Genomic DNA, 17,711 nt, shown 5'->3' on the forward strand with positions numbered 1-17,711 from the left:
CCGCCCTACTCAAGCAAACAACCAGACAGAGTGAATCCCGTAAGCCCCATATAATGGCGGCTTAATAAAGGCCGGTGTAATACGAAATTTGTACTCCACGAAAAAATGACTCTGGAGTAAAATTGTCGTACGACATTTTTACTCCGAGTACACCTGTCGTACAAGAAAAGAACTCCCCAAGGAACGAAAACAATACTACCTCCACGAAATGTGTACTTCTCAAATTTTTACTCCAGGGTTTATATTTCGCGGTGAACGGTTCGTCTTGAACGACGAACTCATGGGATTGCGCATAATGGGATCTCGCGCAAACAAAATGTCTCTCTAGTTGAATGATGCAATAGTAAAGTGAGGCCTGGCTAGTATAATGATGCAAATGTCGCAAAAATGGGATGAGGACAAAATGGGATGGCGGCAACACGGGATGGCGCAAAAATGGGATGTGGCGCTGGTGGTATGATACGGAAGTAAAATGACGCTTGGCTTGTGAAATGTCCCGAAATATGGATGAGGGTGAAATAGGGATAGCAGCAAAACGGGATGGCGCGACAATGGGATGTTGCGCTGGTATGACACGATATGAATGACGCTTGGCTTGTGAAATGGCGCAAAAATTGGACGGGGGCTAAATGGTATGACGCCAATATGGGATCTTGCGCAAACGGAATGTCGCGCTACCCCTCCCTCCACTCCTTCCACTTTCTGGCAGGGGACAGGGGAGTACAAGTTTCGTACGATATTTGTACTCGGGGGTTAGTACACCTGTCGTGGGGAGTAAATTGCTCGTGTTAGGGTGGTGTAATTTATTCGTTATTTATCCGTCAGGGGAGTAACATTTTTTTGTATTATGGGGGAGAAATGTTATTGTGAAGGGAGTAACATTATTGTACAAAATGTTTACTCCGGAGTAAAAATCCCGTAAGAGTAATTTTCTCGTGCTGACAACCAGCCAATATAAAAGGGGGACTACCGCGTCACCCTGTCACATTAAAACAAAGTGGAGTATCGAATCTCACGTTTAGCTACTAGCATAACTGACAGATGTTCAGCTGATTTCCCTACCTGTGCACGATGGAAGATCAAAGTTTCCCTGACAGGCCTGACAGGAACCGTTGAAGACGTCACAGGCAGCAGCTGAGTTATCACATCGACCACACTGTTCTCTGCAGTTCTCACCGTACGTCTTGTTCTCACACGCTATAAAGACATACCATCATTGATTTAAAGTTCGCAACTACATTGTTTGAATCACCACGTAGAAAGTATATACGTAAGAAAGCCGAAATTACATAATTCATCGCTATCAATTGTCTAAAAGATTAAATTGGACAGGTACTACTTCAATAACGATTATAACCAACCTAAATATTGAACGTCTCATCTTGGAAGCTTTACTATCTGTGGAAGATATGATGTCTTTCTTTTTTACATTTAGTCAAGTTTTGACTAAATGTTTTAACATAGAGGGTGAATCGAGACGAGGGTCGTGCTGTGTGTGTGTGTGTGTGTGTGTGTGTGTGTGTGTGTGTGTGTGTGTGTGTGTGTGTGTGTGTGGTGTGTGTGTGTGTGTGTGGTTTTTGTGTGTGTGTGTGTGTGTGTGTGTGTGTGTGTGTAGAGCGCTTCAGAGTAAAATACTGGACCGATCTTCATGAAACGTTAAGTGAGATTTCCTGGGAATGATATCCCCAAATAATGTTACATTTTTTCGATAGATGTCTTTGATGACGTCATATCCGGCGTTTTGTAAAAGTTGAGGCTGCACTGTCACACCCTCATTTTTCAATGAAATTGATTGAAATTTTGGCCAAGCAATCTTCGATGAAGGCCGGACTTTGGTATTGCATTTCAGCTTGGAGGCTTTGAAATTAATTGATAAGTTTGGTCATTAAAAACCAGAAAATAGTAATTATAATTATCTTTTTATAAAACGATCCAAAAACAATTTTATCTAGGTCTTTATCATTTTCTGATTCCAAAAACATATAAATATGTTACATTCGGATACAAAAAAAAACTCTAAAAGTAAGAAAATATGAAAATGATGATTGAAATTAAGTTTCCGAAACCGATTTAACCTTTGCCGTGCTTCCTGGGTTCACCTGTACCCAGAGACACACTAAAATCATTGTAACTCTGGAACCATTAAAGGTATCGTTTTGAAATTTTAAGTATCTCTCACACACCTAATTTGCTCTCTGTCTGCAAATTTTTAGTGTGTACATGACAAAACATTAAAATTAATTGATTATGATAATTTACATAAACACTACCGATGGCGCGGGTTCACACAAACCCATACTTTTAAAGAGTAGTAGTGATTGTAACTATCCCTCTGCCGACGGCGCGGGTTCTGCTACACCCATAATTACCAAAGCGGCGGAACAGTGTCTGTCTGCCTGTTTGTCTCCAAGAGACTGTCTGTCTTTCTGTCTGTCTGTCCGTATCTCTCTGTCTGTATGTCTGTTGTCAGTTGCTCTGTCTGTCTATCTGTATCCGTCTATCTGTCTATCCGTATATCTGACTGTCTGTCTATCTGACTGTCTGTCTCTGTCTCTCTCTCTCTGTCTCTGTCTCTCTCTCTCTCTCTCTTTCTTAGTCTCTGTCTCTCTCTCTCTCTCTCTCTCTTTCTTAGTCTCTCTCATACTCATAACTCATAACATTTTATTGATCCAACAAAGGAAATTAAATTGGTCATCAGCACATATAGGTCATTAATTAATAATTATAAAAGAAGAAGAGAAGAAAATTTATAAAACCCATGATAACAAAAAAATATCTAAAGTAATATATGTACAACTACAATACCCTTTTTACTTGCACACTTGACACACCGACACACCAACACACATGCATACATACCTACATACATACCTACGTACATACATACATACATACATACATACATACGTTCCATGTTAAAGTGTAGTTAAGAACATCACAGTAATTATATCATTGTTTGGATTAACAGATAAGTTTTTATGTAAATGATGATAACAACAATCCATAATTAACGCTATTGCATCATCAGTTATCACAGGTATCACAGTAGATTAGCCATCAGGTAGTTAGACTCAATTGGGCAAGTATAGTGTCAACACCATCACAACAGTGCTAAAGCTCATTATCACAGCACTAGTTATGATCAAAGGTCAAACAGTCATCAAATCATATTAAATCTATCACTAAGAGGTACATCTCTGTCTCTCTTTCTTAGTCTCTCTCTCTCTCTCTCTTTCTTAGTCTCTCTCTCTCTCTTTCTTAGTCTCTCTCTCTCTCTCTCTTTCTTAGTCTCTCTCTCTCTCTCTTTCTTAGTCTCTCTCTCTCTCTCTTTCTTAGTCTCTCTCTCTCTCTCTTTCTTAGTCTCTCTCTCTCTCTTTCTTAGTCTCTCTCTCTCTCTCTTTCTTAGTCTCTCTCACTCTCTCTCTTTCTTAGTCTCTCTCTCTCTCTCTTTCTTAGTCTCTCTCTCTCTCTCTCTCTCTCTCTCTCTTTCTTAGTCTCTCTCTCTCTCTCTCTTTCTTAGTCTCTCTCTCTCTCTTTCTTAGTCTCTTTCTCTCTCTCTTTCTTAGTCTCTCTCTCTCTTTCTTAGTCTCTCTCTCTCTCTTTCTTAGTCTCTCTCTATCTCTCTTTCTTAGTCTCTCTCTCTCTCTCTCTTTCTTAGTCTCTCTCTCTTTCTTAGTCTCTTTCTCTCTTTCTTAGTCTCTCTCTCTCTTTCTTAGTCTCTCTCTCTCTTTCTTAGTCTCTCTCTCTCTCTTGATCTTTCTTAGTCTCTCTCTCTCTCTCTCTTTTTTAGTCTCTCTCTCTGTCTCTCTTTCTTAGTCTCTCTCTCTCTCTCTTTCTTAGTCTCTCTCTCTCTCTCTCTTTCTTAGTCTCTCTCTCTCTTAGTCTCTCTCTCTCTCTTTCTTAGTCTCTCTCTCTCTCTCTCTCTCTTTCTTAGTCTCTCTCTCTCTCTCTCTCTTTGTCTCTCTCTCTCTCTCTTTCTTAGTCTCTCTCTCTCTTTCTTAGTCTCTCTCTCTCTCTAGCTTAGTCTCTCTCTCTCTCTCTCTTTCTTAGTCTCTCTCTCTCTCTTTCTTAGTCTCTCTCTCTCTTTCTTAGTCTCTCTCTCTCTCTTTCTTAGTCTCTCTCTCTCTCTCTCTTTCTTAGTCTCTCTCTCTTTCTTTGTCTCTCTCTCTCTCTTTCTTAGTCTCTCTCTCTCTCTCTCTCTTTCTTAGTCTCTCTCTCTCTCTCTTTCTTAGTCTCTCTCTCTTTCTTAGTCTCTCTCTCTCTTTCTTAGTCTCTCTCTCTCTTTCTCTCTCTCTCTCTCTCTCTCTCTCTCTTTCTCTCTCTCTCTCTCTCTCTCTCTCTCTCTCTCTCTCTCTCTCTCTCTCTCTCTCTCTCTCTCTCTCTCTCTCTTTCTTAGTCTCTCAGTCTCTCTCAGTCTCTCTCAGTCTCTCCCTCCCCCTCTCCCTCCCCCTCTCCCTCCCCTGCAAGAAGTCGGTGAAGGGAGAAACTCGATGCACCCACTGAAGTAGCGCTGTGGGTTTCCCTGAACCCACCCCGTCGTTAGAGAAATAAACGGTAAAAACCCTCTTTCAAATGTATGGGTTCAGACAAACCCGCATCGTCGTTAGAGAAATAAACGGTAAAAACCCTCTTTCAAATGTATGGGTTCAGACAAACCCGCATCGTCGGGAGTGTGTAGTCAAAAGCGGCATCCGGCAAAGGTTAAAAACAATTTCATCCTATTCCTTGCCGGTTCCTGATTCCAAAAGACCTAAAGATATGATTTATTTGAATTAAAAACAAGCTCCGAAGGTTAAAAAGAACAGAGCTACAGAAAAGCGTGCTATCCTGCTCAGCGCAACCACTGTCGCGCTACTCTGGCTTGTCAATTTCACTGCCATTGCCACGAGCGGTGGACTGACGATGCTACAAGTATACGTTATTCGACAGCTTGACTAATATAAATGTTGTATTTTCGCCTTACGCTACTTGTTTCTTGTTGTGTGTGTGTGTGTGTGTGTGTGTGTGTGTGTGTGTGTGTGTGTGTGTGTGTGTGTGTGTGTGTGTGTGTGTGTGTGTGTGTGTGTGTATGGTGGTATTAATTAGGAAGAAATGTCCCAAACGCAAAGTGCAATTGGTTCGTCGCTCTCCCACCCTCTCTCTCTCTCTCTCTCTCTCTCTCTCTCTCTCTCTCTCTCTCTCTCTCTCTCTCTCTCTCTCTCTCTCTCTCTCTCTCTCTCTCTCTCTCTCTCTCTCTCTCTCTCTCTCTCTCTCTCTCTCTACATACATTTGTTGCACAAGGGCGGTTGATATCCAGCTTCACATCCATCAGGGCAATGTCCGTTAGTTCCGTTGCACCCGTCACCCCGTACGCACTGACCACACATCTCTGAACACGAAGCACCGTAATAGCCAGCCATACAACCTGCGAACAGACACCGAATGGAAGAAATCGTTCATTCAAATACAGTGTGTGTTGTTTTGCTGAATCAAAAATAGCACAAAGGATATAAATTATTGTTCCATTGCACCAAGAGAAACTTGACCCATATAGTTACGAGAGACAGACAAGTAGATAGACAGAGAGAAGGGGGTGGTTGTGGAAGGAAAAAGGGAATGAGAGAAACACTGACTTGCTGATGGTTTGTTGCCTTTAGTTAAGTAATGCCTAACATACACTCCTATGTAATTGATAACAAGCTACTTTCCATGAAATATTTTAGATATCGCTTCTAGGCACATCTCCAGTCTCTAATTGCAGCGTATACTGCGTCGTCTGCCATTTACGTTATACTTTTGCTTGAAAACAAAACGATATTCTATACCCCCCATCCCCTCCCCCTCTGCCTCCTCCCGTCTGAGCGCAACCCTCACCACCACAAAACAAGAATCTCCCAACGACACCCCCCACCACCACCAGTCCTCCTCTTCATAGGCAGCCACCTGTGGCTTACACCTAAAACCACTGGATTCTGGAGCCTTCACACACACACACACACACACACACACACACACACACACACACACACACACACAGGGAGAAAGAGAGAGAGGGAAAGAGAGAGAGAGAGAGAGAGAGAGAGAGAGAGAGAGAGAGAGAGAGAGAGAGAGAGAGAGAGAGAGAGAGAGAGAGAGAGAGAGAGAGAGAGAGAGAGAGAGAGAGAGAGAGAGAGAGAGAGAGAGGTTAATCGGCTCTTATGAACTCGAGAAATTACCGTTGGGACATTTGCCAGAGTAGTTATCACAGGTAACGTTGCTGCGACAGTGACAGGACTGGTCACAGTTCTGACCAAACAGTCCTGGTCTACATACTGAAACATGAATAGCATTAATGAACAGGTATCTCGTATGTTAGTGTGTTACAAAAAACAATAACAAACACATAGAGGGATAAAAGGTAAACGAGTCGTACCCCAGATCTGCACTTCACAGAAATTGATGATCTTTATTTGTGAGTCAGTGATGCCAACTTTGGACAGTTTGACGACCTGGCCTCTCAGTGGTGTGTCACATGCAGTGGTGTGGTTAAGACTGTAACTGTATGTGTCTGGCGGCAGCTTTTTGCATTCCTTGTCGTCAATGGTGATTCGTATTCCCGCTAGTCTTTGAACCTCTGAACACGTTGGGTGGAACATGAATGTGACATTAGACATTAAACTGAACAACGTTGTAATCCAAGCAAGAAATATGCACGTTATTTGGTGCTGGCATCTGTAAAAATTCCTGCGAATATATTATCCAAATAGAATAAAATAAAATCGGTTGATGCATATTATATTCTATGTTCGCATTCTTTCTCCGAGACCAGCTCGATCCGTCTGGATTTACGAGTTTCGGCTAGTCAGATTTTAGTAGTCATGTCGATGACTTATCCGAGGTTTTTTGGTGTTTATGTCGATCTTTTAGTTTCAGACCCACATATTTACCAGAGACTGTAGAGTCAACTCTATAATCGAATAAACTCTACAGTCCTTTGAATGACTGTATGTTTTGATATCGCATGACGCGACTTGTTTTAAATCATAGGTATATGATCTTACAAGTTAGTATCCCCCTTCATTGTCTCTGTCGACGCCCGTTTTTTACATTTAATTAAGTTATGACTAAATGTTTTAACATAGAGGGGGGAATCGAGACGAGGGTCGTGGTGTGTGTGTATCTGTCTGTCTGTGTGCGTGCGTGCGTGTGGAGCGATTCAGACCAAACTACTGGACCGATCTTTATGAAATATAAATGTTTTTGATGACGTCATATCCGGCTTTTCGTGAAAGTTGAGGCGGCACTGTCACGCCCTCATTTTTTAACCAAATTGGTTGAAATTTTGGTCAAGTAATGTTCGACGAAGCCCGGACTTTGGTATTGCATTTCAGCTTGGTGGCTTAAAATTTAATTAATGACTTTGGTCATTAAAAATCTGAAAATTGTAAAAAAAAAAAAACTATCCAAATTTACGTTCATCTTATTCTCCATCATTTGCTGATTCCAAAAACATATAAATATGTTATATTTGGATTAAAAACAAGCTCTGAAAATTAAATATATAAAAATTATTATCAAAATTAAATTGTCCAAATCAATTTAAAAACACTTTCATCTTATTCCTTGTCGGTTCCTGATTCCAAAAACATATAGATATGATATGTTTGGATTGAAAACACGCTCAGAAAGTTAAAACGAAGAGAGGTACAGAAAAGCGTGCTATCCTTCTCAGCGCAACTACTACCCCGCTCTTCTTGTCAATTTCACTGCCTTTGCCATGAGCGGTGGACTGACGATGCTACGAGTATACGGTCTTGCTGCGTTGCATTGCGTTCAGTTTCATTCTGTGAGTTCGACAGCTACTTGACTAAATGTTGTATTTTCGCCTTACGCGACTTGTTTACTGCTTGCTTCCCTTTATACATTAAACCGGCCACAGGGTGTCATCGTCCCGAACGAAAACTTCAAAATCTCAAAAAACGTTTGGAACTCTGGATAAGGAAATCCTTTCCTGAAATGACGTCAGCGCTTTTTCGGCGATTGCTTAATGCATTTCGTAACTGGACTGCCAAAATAATGACGGTCACACTTGAAATTAAAGCTACTTCAGTTTTCTTTACAAACGGATACGAAGTGAACGGGAGCATACGATTTCATCAACTTAACTTACCTTATATAGTGAGATCGACAGAACTACACAAATACCAACAAAGATACTCGGAAACCCACGAGTAGATATTGCTACACATACTCGAGAACTAATGTGAAGTATTTGAAGCTAAAATTTCTATTTTTACCCCGTAGAACACCGAGCCGAATTAGCTCCATCGGTAGAGCTCCCGACAGCCATGTTGTTACTTTGGAGGTCATCGGTTCGAATCTGTTGGAAGTCAAGAACTTTTTCAACATTTCTTTTTTTAATTTCAACTTTTTCCTTGTTTTCTGAACTCGTAATTATTGTATTTTTTAAAATTTTAATTCAGTTAAAGGTTTTGAGTGATCAAATGTATCAAATGGTTGCATTATTATCGAGTACTTCCAGTGAACGACTTCCCATAATGACCCGTACTGGTTTTTACTAACATCAGCTTTTAGGAAAAGCCAAAGGGGCGTTTGTAACACCGCAGTCGATGCATGTAATGGTCGTTAACGACGTCTAAGTAAAATGAACTTTTGTTTAAATATATTACACATAAGGAGCCATTTTAGAAAAGCTTTATGACCAATTGAACCTTACAAAGTGCAAAGGACATTTGCTGTACTATAAATTAGACACACATGCAGTAATTACCTCGAAAGCGGTCCGTAATGCCTCGGTCTCACATATACGATTTTTCGGAAGTGTCGGGGATAGTTAAGTCGGCTAGGTCGGAAGTGTCGGATGCAAAGTCGGCTCCAAATTTCACTCCCGACCTGTCCTTACGACTGATCCGACCATGTAGCCGACAAGCAGACGACAACCACCCGACTTTAGGGCCGACAAATCCGACATGTGTCCAGACACTTCCGACTGCAGTAACGACAATTCCGACTGCAGTTACGACAGGCCCGGCTGAAAAACTTCCGAACAATAGCCGACTCTCACGACCAGTGTAACGACTAGCTACGGACTGTCCTAACGACAAATCAGACTGCCCTTACGACTAATCCGAACGAAACTATGCTACCGACAAATCCGACCACCCTTACGAGTCTTCCGACTACCGTTGCGACTAATCAGAATCGCCTTACGACTAAACCGACACGCTTACGACAACCACCCGACAAATTTCTATTCGTCTGAGTCGGGAGGCTCTTCCGACTGTTTTGAAAATTTCAAAACAGTCTGAAGGGCCTTCCGAACTATCCGACTTTTCAAAAACAAAATTGCTAATTCTCACGAACTCTCCGACCTCTTCCGACTTCCAGCCGACTACCTAAAGTCGGGTGACATTCGTAGATGTGAGACCGAGGCATTACGATACCAAGGAACTAAATGAATGGTATTTGGTGAACGGTGGTCGAGTCACATTCGACTATATCAACTAGTCCCGACCTCCGTTCGTAGTCACATTTCATTCAGTTCTGGTAGGTATACGCATTCGCCAGGACGAATGAAAACCGTTGGAGTCTGTAATATAGTCAGCAACCCCCCATCCCCTGATTTAGGCAGTGACACAACGTAAACAAAACAGTGCCAAATAGGATGTCTCTGAGGATTATCAGACAGAGTATCTTGATTTGATAAATAATATAATGTTCACACTCTAATTCTGAGCCATTCTTGGTGTTTCGTGTCATCAATTTAAACCCTAAACCGAAGTCTCTAGCTCTTTGTTCGATAGCAAATATGTACCTCCAGCAATGTCGCCCCACCTCTTAGTGTTGGAAAGTATGACGTAATTAAACCAAGACAAATTGAAAAGCCGTGGTGCGGTGAAAGAACTTGGGAGAAATCACCGTATCAAAACGTAAACCATATACAGCCGTTTTAAATGTTAATAACTAAGCTTTCAAACACTCATTTTAATGTATTCCTAGAGCGTGGTGGCATGATTACAACCCCAATAGGTTAAGACTTACCGCCCTGCCGACTGTAGATGGTGATGTCAGTGACGGTGTAGTTCTGCCCCAGGTCCACCTGCCACCATGGGTCATTGTCGTTAACCTCAGTGTGCACACAGTTGGTTCCATCTTCTGATGGAAACTTCATCATGTGTCCAGTCCTGCCGTTGACCGCCACACAGGCTGGTCCCGATTTTACCCCAGTACTTGGGTATCGAGAACTGATCTCCGCTTGTTTTCCATAAGCCACGTTTTCTGCATCAGAAGAACACCTTGAGGAATCTTTTAAAATGCCAGTAAAATACCTGTAAAGAGGCGCGCCTTTATCTGTTTGTCTGTCTACTTACCCCTCCGTCTGCCTGCCTGCCGGTCTGTCTGTCTGTCTGCCTGTCTGTATTTCTGTCAGTTACTCACTCTATCTGTCTCTTTTTCTGGTTTTTCTCTCGGGTCTCTCCCCTCTCTGTCTGTCTGTCTTTTTGTCTGTCTGTCTGTCTGTCTGTCTGTCTCTCTCTGTCTCTGTCTCTGTCTCTCTCTGTCTCTGTCTCTCTCTCTCTCTCTCTCTCTCTCTCTCTCTCTCTCTCTCTCTCTCTCTCTCTGTATTCTCACTCATTGTAACAGCAAACCTATTCATAAACGACAAGTCTCAGTTCACAACATTTAGATGTGCTACCGATTAGTGTAGAAGATAAGTCATGGCGGGTAAACACCGTTGTTTTAGTGTAACTGCCAAGTTGAAAACATGAAGTGCGTCAAACAAATGAAAGTACTATAATTTAATCGCACATTGTCAGAACGAGTACTCTCTTCTTAGTGAAGAAAGTAACGCATGTATGCTTACCTTTGTTACAGTTGCCACCAGGACCACAGGGTTGATTCGCAACACAACCGCCGTCAGTGTCACTACCACAAGAACACATATGCACCTCGTCAGCTGCACGCACGAGTGATACATTATCAATAGAACGTGTTCAAATTAGATACAGACTGATAGTATAGAATGTTATAACAATAACAATAACAATAACAATAACAGCACTTTATTGTCCATCAAATATTACATAAGAATAGAACATTTTCTTCGGCACACCCTGTGTATTACTTAAAAACAATAATCCTAACAATATAAGATGTTTGATGTGAGAAGTTGACGAGCTTTTGGGAAAATGTTGTCCATTATATTTTTAGAAATACAGGATTAAATGTGCACCTTTCAGAACACGACGTCTTGTTTGGTTATCAACCTAGCAATATATGCCAAAATAGTAAGGTAATTAATCACATTATTTTGATTGCAAAAATGTGTATTAGTAAATATAAGTATGGTGATAGATACGATTTGAATAGTATATGGGAAAATGAAATGTACATTAGAAGATTGTGAGTACTGTATAAGTCGAGAAAAAAAAAGATGTTTGATGGGTAGTTGACAGACCAGCTTTTTTGTCGGTCCGAGGGGGAGCATATCGTCTTTTGTTTCATATTCATTGACCAAGGCCGGGCCTTGGTCAATAAATATGAAACAAAAGACGATATGCTCCCGAGGCCTTGGTCAATAAATATGAAACAAAAGACGATATGCTCCCCCTCGGACCGACAAAAAAGCTGGTCTGTCAACAAACCACCAAACATAGTTTTTGTCATCATTTTGGTAGTGAGAAAATAAGTGCACAATCAACCCAGGGAGACATGCTTTGAAACACGGGTTCCGTGCTGATAACCACACGAGTCCCGGTTTGATAACCACTGGCAATCAAAGCTGCTTGCCGTGTGAAAGCAACTTTCTGTGTTTTTGAGTTCATTAAATGTTGGGATGAATATGTCAGGTTTGAGGATGCACAGTTCTGTAGGTTCATCTCGGTATTCCACCCCCTCGGCTTTTAGTTGTAAATATTAAGCTGAGTGATCGAATGTGGAAGCTACGTTTGGTCAAAGGTCACAGAAGATTTGCGTCGTGCAACGAAGGAAAGAATCGCGATCTTGTTTCCGACTCAGTACCTCTTTGTTTTTCATTAGACCTGTCATTCTGCTTGCTGGGCTTTGTTAGATGTTTGCATATCTTGTTGCTATTTTCGTTGCTTTTATTATTGTTTCTTATTTGTGCTTCGTTTATCGATACAACGTCTTGTGCACGGGTCAAAATGTTTTGAGTCGTGTATTGAAAATCAAATATAGTGCGTGAGTGCCCTTGACGGCAGCTTTCCCACAATCCCGTATTCTATTTTTAGTACGGGATATCCCCAAGGAAAGGTCAAAGGGCATATCATATGTATCACCGCGTGTCGACTACTAGTAATAGTAGATAAATATTTCTAGTATGATAGGCTTCTGGCCATAATAAAAGGCTGTCCGCCGAGGGTGATATCTTTAATACCACGTTTTCAGCAAAGAATCAGTTACACACTTTTCGTAATTAATTTATTTTTTATAAAACGATTAAAAAAAACTATTTTATCTTATTTTTCATTATTTGCTGATTCCAAAAACATATATAGAGAATACTACATGGCTTGCTGTGTCGTACCAGATTTACACGAGTTTTTTTAAAAAATATTGAACTGCGAGCGAAAGCGAGCTGTTCACTATTTGAAAAAGCAACGAGTGTAAATCTGGTACGACACAGCAAGCCATGTAGTATTCTGTTTATCCTGCATACTGTACTTACGTGTATTTTACTGAAAATGTCCTGCAGACGAGGCAGCTAAATTGAAGACGCTTGTTTTGGAACCTCGATCTCTTCTAAAGCCTCGTGCAATCTATTACGTCAAAGCAAAGAAACGTCACTCTGAAAGTGTGGCGTGACGTGTTAGTTCTAAAGATTCATCGAAGGTAATTAGCGAGCGCAATTTTTGTTTCTATAATGACGTTTGTCTCGGTGACTTTGGCATCATAAGCAGTGGAAAAACAGGTCCCTGCCAGACTTGCTTGACATGACCTCATTTACATGATATACACACGTGTGATTTGAACGATTATTATCTCACGGGTGTCTCTCTCACGTATGTAGGATAAAAAAAACGCTAGCGCTGGACCCGAGTACTCTTCAAACATTCACACACACACACACACACACACGCACACACACACACACACACACACACACACACACACACACACACTCTCTCCCTCACTCCCTCCCTCTCTCTCTTTCTTTCTTACACACACACACACACACACACACACACACACACACACACACACACACACACACACACACACGAGTACAGACTCATGCACACACACACACACACACACACACACACACACACACGCACATACACACACACACACACACACAAACAGTAACACTAACACATGTGCACAAAATGAATCGAACCCGGATCACTTTGGCCATAGACTCTCTCGTGCTCTCTGTCTCTCTTTCACCGAGACCAAACCCTGCATTGTAATTTCTTTGCCGAGACCATTTCCACACCCGTTGTCTGGCTTGCACTGAAATCATGCTTTTCTCGTCACTGCGTGACGTGTTCGCCGCCCAAGTCTTCCCTTTAGTTCAGGCTGATCGCAAAGGGACCAGCCCCCCACCGCAAAAACTCCCACCGTTAAGAGTGGCTTTTGTGATTTATTTCGCATTTAGGTCCCAGGTAACATTATGAAGTTTTAATACGATCAATCGGACCTATTATCAAGTTAGTGTATCAACTTTTGAACGAACTGCGCCCAGTAGTTTCCCAGCAATAAGCTGTTAAGTCGAGACAGACAGACACACAGACACACAATTAAAGTCTGTTGGACCCTAGTACTGCGTACTCGGGGATAAATATGTTATATTCGGATTAAAAACAAGCTCTGAAAAATAAAAATATGAAAATTATGATTAAAACTAAATTAACGAAATCGATTTAAAAACTATTTCCTCTTATTCCTTGTCGGTTCCTGATTCCAAAAACATATAGATATGCTTGTTTGGATTAAAAACAAGCTCAGAAAGTTAAAAAAAACAAAGATACAGAAAAGCGTGCTATCCTGCTCAGCGCAACCACTACCGCGCTATTCTGGCTTGTTAATTTAATACCTGTCAAGCTCTTGTGGACTCTCACCATAAGATTTTCCTCACAAAACCATAAGTTTGCACCAAAAAGCATAAGACAACGTGCAAAACTGCAGAAGTCGTCAGATTAATCATCACAGGAACTAAATACATACACACATACACGCACAAAAACAAGAAATCAGCCCTATTTCACACATAATAAAAAAAAAACTTTTCTCAACACTGAACTGCATTGTTTTATGTAATTTTGAAATGCAAAGCATGTTTAAATGTAACTTGTCCCACAAGCGGTGGACTGACGATGCTACGAATATAGTTATATACAATCTTGGTGAAAAAATGCAGTGTGTTCAGTTTCATTCTGTGAGTTCGACGTCGACAGCTTGACTAAATGTTGTATTTTCGCCTTTCGCGACTTGTTTAATTTTTCAAGTGATACTTGTGGTAAAAAACCCAACCCGGTCTCAAGTCGTCCCGTACGCTACACACTTCGGGTTTTGGTTTCAATCAATCAATCAATGAGGCTTATATCGCGCATATTCCGTGGGTACAGTTCTAGGCGCTCTGCAGTGATGCCGTGTGAGATGAAATTTTATACGGCCAGTAGATTGCAGCCATTTCGGCGCATATTTACCTTTCGCGGCCTATTATTCCAAGTCACACGGGTATAGGTAGACAATTATTAACTGTGCCTAAGCAATTTTGCCAGGAAAGACCCTTTTGTCAATCGTGGGATCTTTAACGTGCACACCCAATGTAGTGTACACGGGGGGAGGGTTCGGACACCGAAGAGAGTCTGCACACAAAGTTGACTCTGAAATAAATTTCCGCCGAACCTGGGATCGAACTCACGCTGACAGCGGCCAACTGATAATCATGTCACCATACGTCAGGAATACGTAACATCAAGCGTTTGGAAGTTCAGTTATTTACTTTGTAAACGCTGTGTTTTGTAACATCAAGCGTTTGGAAGTTCAGTTATTTACTTTGTAAACGCTGTGTTTTGTAACATCAAGCGTTTGGACGTTCAGTTATTTACTTTGTAAACGTTGTGTTTTGGTAATATTTACAGCCTGTGATTTGTTCGTACCCTGATTTTGATTTTGCTTCAGGTGAGTTCTCAGTGCCTGCTTGTCCGATCTGGCCAGGCTTTCACATGGAATAACTTGAGACCCCCCCCCCCCCCCCCCCCCCCAAAGTTGGCCATCATACCAAAAATCGACACCTTGACTGCTTGCTGTAGTGAGTTGGAATGTTTTAATTTCCGAGAATGGCGGCAGTACATTTTACGAAATTAGTTCTTTACAAAAATACCACTGTACACATACATTAACTAATACTCTATAATCCTGCCCAGTAAAAACATAAGATAAACAGAAAATAAACACAAAACGTAGATAAAGCTTTTATTCACATACATTATTGAACAACAAAAAACGTACAAATTAATAAGGAAAAGAACACCGAAAATGCTGCAAGCTCTTTTACCTCGCATTTCGTGCACACGAAGTAACATCGTGAAGAAGACACAAAACACAACACGAACACCGTCCCAGGCCGTCATGTTGGGAGGACACTGTGTGACAGCAATTGCCAGTACACTACCTTCTCACAAGCGACCTCCTCAGAGGTATATCTGAATAGGATATTGAAGTTACCTTGAGCAAACAAGAAAGTGAAACTACTGCTGATCCTGTAATGTGGGTTGGTTAAATATATAGTATATGCATGTAAATTGTATGCACCATGCATATAATCCCAGCAGGTAACATTTTGTCGCGTAGCTCTTCACTAAAATCTTTTGAAGAAAAGCACAGGCGCTTAACCTTTCTTGAACCGATTTCAAACAGTAGTTGGTTGGTTGGTTGGTTGGTTAGTGTTTCTAACATCTCAACAATCGATGTTATCATTCGGGACTGATGCATGTTTTTCCTTTCTCGGTTTACAAGATGGTCTCGGGTGTTGATACAAGTTTCGCTTAAGTCTTTCACAGCAACAATGGAACAGGCTTTAAAAAGCTCAAGGCTTTTTTTTTTAAATTAAATGTTGTTACTTTAAATTTCGTTAAAAACTTGATCTGTACACATGTAAAAATCGTGCCCGGGAGGACGTCTCATATTTTAACAGTAATGCAAATGATTATCATGGCTGGATAATGATTATTAATACACTCTTGCAACAATTTCATTTATATTTCCTCTGTCCTGCGAAGTGAGAAATGCACTGTTACTGTGCATAGCGAAACATCAGTGTTGCTGCTAAGATGGCTTCGCTCATATGACTAAGGAATGGTAAATAAACAAGTTCAGCTCAAAGTCAGTCTAAAGACCACGTTTGACAACAGGTATATAGTCTCAAGTGGCAAAATGCAGCCTTCGAAGTACACGACGAGGCGCCTGTGTCAGATAAAAAAAAGCCTGTGCGAGGCATTCAAAACTGAATGATGGTTATGCTTATTCGCGAAATTAATTTAGGGCAGAATATCTACTCTGCGCAGTAAGCATGATGGTTTTTAAGATGTTTCAATGTAAAGATGGTCTTATCTATTTATGAACCTAAAAGGATATGTGGTGTCTCACAAACAGATTTTCACGATAAGGAAGATACCTTTTAACGCTTAAAAAATTCCCGTGGATGAAAACGTGACGGTGTTGGTTTCATTGACGGCTTGCAAGCGCAAACAAATAGCAGGCTCTCATTTAATGTAAGCTATACTCTACCTCAAATACTGTGTGGTTGTCCTTATTTTCTGTGTCGTGAAACCGTTACATCTAACTGGTTGCTTGCATTGTTGTATTCATGCATACTAAAAAGTAAGTGATGCGAAGAGCCAGGGCTAAACCATTTACTGTTCTGATGGTACAGGAAGAAGGGGAGAGGGATCTAGGTAAAGGGGGTTGAAGGGGAAAGTAGAGAGGAGAGATAAAATAAGATTATCAGGAGAGAGAGAGAGAGAGAGAGAGAGAGAGAGAGAGAGAGAGAGAGAGAGAGAGAGAGAGAGAGAGAGAGAGAGAGAGAGAGAGAGCGAACAGACAGACAGACATACAGACATACAAACAGAGAAGAGAGAGAGAGAGAGAGAGCGAAACAGACAGACAGACAGACAGACAGATACAAACAGAGAGAGAGAGAGAGAGAGAGAGAGAGAGAGAGAGAGAGAGAGAGAGAGAGAGAGAGACTGAAGACTCAACTGATTTACTGGGTAGGCAATCTGCCCACATGACCAAAGGGGGATGGGGGGATCGGGGATGTCGGTAGCTTCAGCATAATACATGACTGACCCCTATAAGATGCTACCCATTTAATGGTCATAACTCCTAAATGACTTCAGCGACTTACTTCATATTTGGTGTACATTTGCTTTAGATATGGGATCAAACGTTCACACAGTTTTGAATGTGTACGTTAAATGTTCTGACTTCAATGCTCTTTCAGAGAAAAATCAACACACTTGACGTACATATTTTAAACTGTGTGAAATTATCATCCCGCATCTGGTAGAGCTAATGTGCACGGAATATAAAGTAATACACTGAACACATATGAAATTTATCAGCAATTTAGAGGGTGTCAATATTGTTTTGTTGGTGTGTTGTTGTTGTTGTTGTTGTTGTTGTTGTTGTTTTTCGTGTGTTTTTTGGGGGGTCACCCAACACAATACTCTTTGAAAACGATGTCCACAGAGTCAAACGCGTTC

General features: G+C 41.1%; 1 protein-coding gene across 1 annotated transcript; it reads right to left on the reverse strand.

The window, feature by feature from the left end:
- Positions 1-1,045: 1,045 nt before the first annotated feature.
- LOC138956621 (multiple epidermal growth factor-like domains protein 10) lies at positions 1,046-16,087 on the reverse strand. The gene is made up of 6 exons (XM_070327933.1): positions 15,503-16,087; positions 10,841-10,933; positions 10,021-10,257; positions 6,392-6,592; positions 6,183-6,290; positions 1,046-1,197 (listed from the first exon to the last, which is right to left on the reverse strand). Exons 1-6 carry the CDS (start codon positions 15,576-15,578, stop codon positions 1,046-1,048), a joined length of 867 nt encoding a protein of 288 aa, XP_070184034.1. The 5' UTR covers positions 15,579-16,087.
- Between the last annotated feature and the right edge of the window lie 1,624 nt (positions 16,088-17,711).

This window comes from Littorina saxatilis, unplaced genomic scaffold, assembly GCF_037325665.1.
Source record: "Littorina saxatilis isolate snail1 unplaced genomic scaffold, US_GU_Lsax_2.0 scaffold_484, whole genome shotgun sequence".
Lineage (NCBI taxonomy): Eukaryota > Metazoa > Mollusca > Gastropoda > Littorinimorpha > Littorinidae > Littorina > Littorina saxatilis.

Excerpts from the sequence above, each read along its gene's own strand:
- LOC138956621 (XM_070327933.1), bottom strand. The coding sequence starts at position 15,578 with ATGACGGCCTGGGACGGTGTTCGTGTTGTGTTTTGTGTCTTCTTCACG. Across the intron at positions 10,934-15,502 it reads TCGTGTGCACGAAATGCGAG|CTGACGAGGTGCATATGTGT; the intron begins GTAAAAGAGCTT and ends TCGTGCGTGCAG. Across the intron at positions 1,198-6,182 it reads TCCCAACGGTAATTTCTCGA|CGTGTGAGAACAAGACGTAC; the intron begins GTTCATAAGAGC and ends ATGTCTTTATAG.